A 7,500-nucleotide genomic window follows, 5' to 3' on the forward strand; every position below is an offset into this window, starting at 1 on the left:
ACTAGTGGACTAATGCAAATCCTGCATCATGATTGGCTACGCTACTAGAGGACTATTAGTAATAGTCCTCGAGTAGCGAAAAGCGTGACGCTTTCTTTCGTTTAGTACCCAATTTGATATTTCTTTAACTTGCCTTTTGCTAACTTTATTATTACCTTTCTGTCCGACCACTTGGGTGATACTACAACAATTAGACCCTTCGCCCTCAAGGGCCACGGGTCAATAGCCCAATTGACCCGTAGCCCGCAAGGGCTACGGGTCTAATTGTTAAATAATATATTTAGACGACGTTCTCGTTATTACCATTATGAATTATGAATTAACGATAATCCTTAATTTAGAGAAGAGATCATGTTGACCAACTGGGAGCTGGTCACTCGCGAGTTTGATTTACATCCCGTAAGAAGTGAACGAAAGATCGGTATAAAGTCAAGTCAAGTCACTTTATTTTCCATCTGTATTTCCGTCAGCTCTGAGGCTGTAATGCGAGCTTTAGCAACGACTACGGAAGAATCAGGATTCGCTCTGACGAAGGGCTAGCGCTCGAAACGTCATCTTTTAGAATCTCTGTACGGTGGCCAATTTACATTATCAACTCCGTTGATAAAACCAAATTTTTGCATACTACTTCCCCACCAACGCAGCACCACAGTTCTTTAGAAACTAGCCCCTTCATTCATTTGTAAGCCAATGACCCTAAATATGATGTCATCACGCCACGCCCATGGTTACGTGACCAATAAAAGGAAACTCTAAATTTGTCTATGTGTTACACAATTTGGGTATTTAATCAGTGGTTTGATAATTTGCATTCGTTTTTGCATCCAGACAAGTATAGTTTTCTTTTTACTTTGAAAAATGTTCATTTTAAAGAGATAAACGATACTTAATACCCATAACATTTTCAAAAAAGATGATTTTAAAAAAATCAATGCTTAGCTATATTCTGTATTTGGGGGTAAAACGTGCCACATGAAAAGAAGTAATTCAATTCAAAGACCACTGTAAATTTAGTTTTTGCTCAAACCGGAAGTTGGTTCGTTTACACATGCGCAGTTGATCTGAGAACGAGCGCGAGGAAGGGTGAGGAAAAATCTTCGATCCAAACAATTTGTGCGGTGATTTTTCTTGTCAGCTCACGATATGATGACGTCAGTCACCAGAAGTAATATTTCACTTCCTTAACAACCCGCCAAAAATCCGTCTGTGGCCCTTAAAATGCTTGAAATAGTCGCGAAGCGATAACAATAACGCGAATTCACATTTAACGAAGAAGTCCTGGTTGCCGTTGCCGTCGTCGTTGCTAAAGCTCCCTACTCAATGGAAGCCGACGGTGCCAAATTGAACGAAACCGAATTTGGCAGTCCTCCGACTTTTTCTCATCCAATTATTTCCAAATTGGACAGTATGTAGTCCCATTGAGATACCATTGTCCTGGCGTGCAAAACAATCACTTCCGGTTGCCGTCCGCGTCTCAAAAAGGTGGCGTGCTTAAGCTGCCTATTAACCTACTTTAAAGGCATAACGCTATTAACATCCATCAAAACCTCACCTTTAGGCCACTCCCTTGTGCCACTGTTCTTTGTCGCAATACAAAAACTCCTGTTTACTGCGCTTTTCTCGACGACAGCGTCCATGTGGAAGCTCCTTGATTTCTGATTAGCGGCGTTTTTGTCTTCTGTATCCTGATATCTCCACCCTGTGAACCACGTGATGTTGTTGTCCGACTGAGGACACCCGAGTTTAGCACGAGGTAGTCCAAATGTTCCCGAAGGCCAATCGGGAACCGAAGGGGATTCTGCGAAAGCAAAATAAAATGATAGGATATTTATCAGTCTTCCAATACTTTCTTATTCCCTGATGATGCAGATTGGCGAAAGCTATGATTAAGGTTTCAAAAGCAGCTCATGGCCTCACTCGAACAGTTTATTTATTTTATTATTCATATAAATACTTTATTACATACTCAGGGATGCCGCTAACCACTGGCTGCCGGTGAAAATCGCCGCTTGAGAAAGGGGTAATCGCCGGCTGAATTTTGGCCGTCGATCGAAGTAACGGTGACGATCGTACATTATTCTCCACAAAGTTTAAAAGTCATTCGATGAGTTAACAAAAAAACTGAATACCTGCCTGTCTACGGAATTATCGCTAGAATTTATCGATACTGGAAATGAAATAAAAGCGTTGTTTTGAGTACTGTTGTGCGCGTCGTGTGTTGCGAGACACTAGGAACAATCTTGTTACCAAGTCCCTTTGATGCCCAGAGCGCGAACCGCCTCAATGGAACCTTCAACCGGATGAATTTATTCTTAGCTACAGCCCAGCATACTTTGTTTGGAAAAAGGTTGAATAAACAGTAGCAGTAGGTTAGCCTGCAACTGGCTCTCCTTGTTAACCACCGGTCATTCGACGCAAGGAGAGCCTGCGAGCAACCTAGCAGCAGGCTCATGGGGATCTTTACAAAGATGATTACGCACATAAAATTAATGACAACGGAACAGACAACAACTTTAAGAATCCCAGTTGGCCGGAGGCAAACAAGTTAGCTATTTACAAGTGCAGGTGATAATTTGAGTGTAGTCCTGAGAAGAGTGAACTATTGGAGGGTAATGTGAAGTGCTCGTTTTCTGCCCATGTAAACCGTGTGAGCGTCAGTCCTACTAATGGCAATTTGGCCCACACAAGGACACAGAGAAAAACTCTGACCAGGGTGGGAATTGAGGTCCTGAGAAGGTCTCTTCAGGATGACAATAACCGACGTTTCGACACCCTGAGCGGAAGTCATCTTCAGAGTCAAGTGATTTGTGTAACGTGGGTACATGGTATAAACACTGGTCCAGGTAGCTCGAAGCACGGCTAGCACTAACCAGCGTTAAATCCCATGGAAACCTATCGGTTTTGATAGAGCGGTTTTCAATTGAGTGTCGAAAGTAATTAGCTAATTACTTTGGTTTTGCATCTACTTCACTCAGTGATTGGCTCAAAGTTTTCGCGCCACTTTTTCAACCAATCAGAAGTGAAACCAAAACCAATTGTGGCTCGCGCGTGCACATTTTCCCGCCTTTTGTGTCGGCTACGTGTAATTACTTCGAGTTTTGATTGGCTTACTGGATTGTTTCCGTCCTTTTTGATTGGTTAAAGTAATTACTATGGTTTTGGTTTTACGACACTCAATTGAAAACTGCTCTACCTCTTAACCAACGGTTAGCGCTAATCAGGCTTTGAGCAACCGGGCCCTGGTCGTTGATGTGATTGATCAACGAAGTTAAGCTAACATGTCATTGGCTGTGAAGACTGTAAACAGTGATTGGTGCGTTTCAATCCGTCTAGGTCTAATAACTGTACCTGGATTCTTGGGATGCACGTGACGTCACAAAAAATAAAATACGAAACTAAAGAGGCTTTTGAGTTTTTATCTTGATCAGCTACAAGAGGTTTTAAAAATGCATCTGTTTGTATGTTTTCAGCTCGGTACCGCGCTTCCTTTCGAAAATAGAGCAGTTTGAATTTCTGAGTTTTTCACTGTGCGTGACATGTCGACGGCTTTCGAAAAACATGCCAGTTGCAAAAAAACATCGATTTCCCTCGTGTTTTTGTGGCCTAAACAGCCAATATACTAGGAGACGTATGTTTGCTAGCTCATTATACAGCAGAAAGTGTTAAAGACAGCCAAACTAAATTCCAGATGTTTCCACAGGTATCCGGCCGCCATGTTGGTGTACTTCAGTAGCACACCAACATGGCGCCTCCATACTAAACTCTACGAATTTGAGTAATAAATTTCACCGAATAACTCAAGTACGGAATATCGCACAGCCCTGAGATTTGGATCCGTTGTTTATTTGTTCCTCTTCAATAACATTTACATTTCTAAACTCAATTTCTTAAATGGTAAGCGATTTATGTTTTCACTTGCGTGACGTGCAACCCAAGAATTGTAAGCATTGGTTTATTGGTTTCCGTTTTAAGTTAGTAAACCGACTAACCAGTTTACCAACTTGAAACAAATACCACTAAACCGATGCCTACAACTTCCCACACTCTACAAACGACTTATGGACGACATCAACAACAGAAAAAAAATACACTGCAGGGGGCGTAGCTAGGATAAATAATGACCGGTTTCCAAAGCAACGAAAAAGTTTCTAGGGGGTCCGGGGCATGCTCCCCAGGGAATTTTTTTGATTTTAACTCTCCGTAGTCCCCTTTCCCGACCGATTTCTGTATATGAGCGGAAACCGGTATGGGAATCGCTTCTGTAATAACCGACCTATTTTTTACCTACACTACACATACAGACCTTAGACCAAGACGGATAGATAACATCCTCCTTGATTTCATAATTGTTGTATTTTCACTTACTAGGATTAAGAGTAAAGACTGCACGAAAGCCTTTCGATTTGCGGCGTGAAAAGTTACTAGAAAAACTCGAGGAGAAATTCACGAATAGCGGGAGCCCGGGAGATCCACGGTAGTCTTTGAGATAATCCGAAGGATCCGATTTCTTGACAATCTCGTGCTCTTCATTCTCCAAACTATTTACAAGTACAAACTTAATGGAATCGTCTCCTTCCAATCCTACGTCGAGAAATTGAATATGAGCTGTCTTTGTCGGTGGGACCACAAATCGCCAGGTGCATGTCTGCGCGATGGGGTATCCATCTTCGAAATAGTTTGGAGAAGTGAACTTCATCTCACCGTCATCCGCCAAGCTGAGTGTGAAATGGCAGCCTTTAACCAACAAAACAAGCAGAATGAGAAGAGAAGTCATCCACTGAGCCAAATTTAAACTAATTGGGTCAGTCAATTTCATCGGAAGGCCACTCTGGCTGTTTTTGTACTAAAACCGCATAATCCGTAAAGAGAAATTATGGGTCAGTCAATTTACTTGTCGACGATCGTCTAGCCTAAAGAGGGAATAAACTATGTGACACTTATTAACTTCAGTGAATAATTACAATATGTTTGTTCAATACATCTCGTACAAAGACGAGCTCAATGGGTCAAGAAGAAATCTCCACTTTAAAGTGCGTCTTTGAAGGTTCGTCCAGATGAATGTTAAGTCTTAATCCGGTTTTTTTGCTACACGAACTTGACACAAAGTACTATTGCCCAAGTTCGTCGCAGACCAAGTACTTTCACTCTCTGGAATGAGAGAAGCCAATGAAATGCACGAAGTTCACACCAAATATGCAGAGGAGTGAGCAAGTGCACTTCTAAAAATGTCGGCCTCCAAACCTTATGCGCATGCTCAGTACGGAAAACTCGTTTTCGTAGTCGTTCGATGAAAGGTGCCTATTGTCATCATCATCAGCACCATCATTATTAGTAGTATAATGAAAACAAGCAAGGTGTTTTTTTTCGCTGCTTCGATTTTTGCATTCAACAATTACTTTTTCACTGGATTGCATTGAGGCAACCACGTCAGCAGCTAATACACCTTTTTACTGGGTTGCCGTATGGCAATCCCAGTCGGAAAATGAGTAGATTTTCCGTTTTTTTTTTTTTTGTTTAAATTTTCCGTGTCGGTAAAAGTCTTCCCTGTCACTCCCCTGGTAAATGGTGTCTTTGTGCATAGAGCCTTCTGTGCGTATTTTCTTAGGATCGAGAGGGTAGTGGAAATGCATAGATTTCTCTGGTGGACACAATAGAATCATTAACTTAGCCTGCAATGGCGTCGAAAGTCATGTAACGCGAATGGCGTTTTAGTGGATCCTTAAACAAAATATACCCTTATGGAGCTCAATAATGGAAAGTCAGTTGGATAAACTAGGCAGGCGATGAAAAACAAACACCTGTAATCTTAAAAGCGACGAATAATGGACTTCGACAACAATCTATCGCCGGTCGAGCCGAAATCAAAGTGAGCTGTGTTTCTAATATTTTACAAAGTGTGCTGTTATGTAGAACATTGAAACCAAATGGAAAATTCTCTGGTAACTTATGGGTTCAACAAAGACAGAGAACGAATCGAACACCTTACGTGGATCTGCGATCAACTCTGCACAGTCTTCAGGTAAAAAAAATAATTGGAAATGTGACAGCCAAGAATTATTTGAAAGAAAGCTTGTCGTGTATTTTGTGCTTCATTATTCAAGGAAAAGGTTCTTCATGTAAACGGTTTGATTCAGAAATTGAGTTTGTTGCAATATTGCGCATATTTGAAACGATTGAGTTTCTTCTCTTCACGCACGTAATGAAATAGAATGGGTTTTTGCCTCTACAAGCAAATATGTTGTTTGCTTCAAAAAATTGTTCGCTGGAAAAGGTGGCCTTAATGAATTCATCATGTCTTATGATATGCGAGCTTAACTGGATTGTTTTTATGGCAATAGTAAAGCATTTTCTTGTCAAAATGAGGTTAGCGTCTTTCTGGTGTGTTAAGTTAATTAAATCGTGAGTTTGTATTTGCCGTCTGCCGCGTTACCTTGATTTCCACTCTCAAAATTACCTCCAGAACCTACATAAAGCAAGCTAACAAAATCTGTACCTTGCTGAGTTCGCATTTGTTTGCGTTAACAGTATTTTGGGTCCGATGCTTCTGTTTGACGAGGGGTATATTGTTTTCGTCTCCCATCGAAACACTAACCCCGCCGGACAGGGATAAACTTCAGTGAACTCTGTCAGATGTTCAGAGAGCACGCTTAATTAAACTTATGGTGAAAAGAAGTTGCGAGGGAACTTGAAAATTATCAACATGTCAGCCCAGAAGCCAATGTTTCTCGCTTCTCTTTTATTTGTTATTCTTCAGAGACTGGAATGCTGTAGTTCAATACCACACAATTCAGTGCCTTCTGATTTTCTGTAACACGTACCACAGGCAACCCAGTGTATGCTTCACGGAAGCATCTCGTTGCATATAAGGCGGCAATTTCGATTTCTGTTGTTTCGAAAGACATTATTATAATAACAATAACAATAACAATAATAATAATAATAATAATAATAATAATAATAATAATAATAATAATAATAATGATAATAATAATAACAATAATAAAATATTTATATAGCGCTAGAATCCTTAAAATTATAAAAACGCTTTTTTAAAAAGGTGAGTTTTAAGTTTGTTTTTAAAAACGGAGACTGAGAAACTCTGCATCCCATAATAACAATAATAATAATTATATACTTAACATAGCGTCTTTTAACATTAAAATGATCAAAAGCGCTTTACATGAATTTAGTATAAAACCAAAAATACACAATTCACCAGCACCCTGAGAATTACTTGTTGTAAGCTAAATTAAGAAGATATGTCTAAAGTTCTTTTCTTAAAAATGCTTAGTGATGTTATTTCCCGAATATTTGCAGAAAGGCTGTTCCACAGTGTGGGGGCTGCCGCATGTGGAAAGCATACGCCCCTTCGGACGGTCCAAAAATAATGAAGAATTTGATCTAAGCGAATAAACAGAACACGACTTAATAGACACTAAGTTACTAATATAGCTAAGTGACATATTATAAATAGCCTTAAGCAAAAGTAACAATTAAATT

The 7,500-nt window shown here is 40.1% G+C and overlaps 1 protein-coding gene across 1 annotated transcript in view; it reads right to left on the reverse strand.

Moving 5' to 3' along the window:
* The window catches only part of LOC137972999 (uncharacterized), a 32,041-nt gene that overhangs the window by 14,111 nt on the left and 10,430 nt on the right, over positions 1–7,500 (reverse strand). Inside the window, exons 4-5 of the mRNA XM_068819702.1 lie at positions 4,366–4,734; positions 1,553–1,798 (exon numbers count right to left, since the gene is read on the reverse strand). Of these exons, the coding sequence (XP_068675803.1) occupies positions 1,553–1,798; positions 4,366–4,734 (615 nt within the window). The remainder of the gene's footprint in view (positions 1–1,552; positions 1,799–4,365; positions 4,735–7,500) is intronic.

Source organism: Montipora foliosa, chromosome 10 (assembly GCF_036669935.1).
Source record: "Montipora foliosa isolate CH-2021 chromosome 10, ASM3666993v2, whole genome shotgun sequence".
In the NCBI taxonomy this organism is placed as follows: Eukaryota; Metazoa; Cnidaria; class Anthozoa; order Scleractinia; family Acroporidae; genus Montipora; species Montipora foliosa.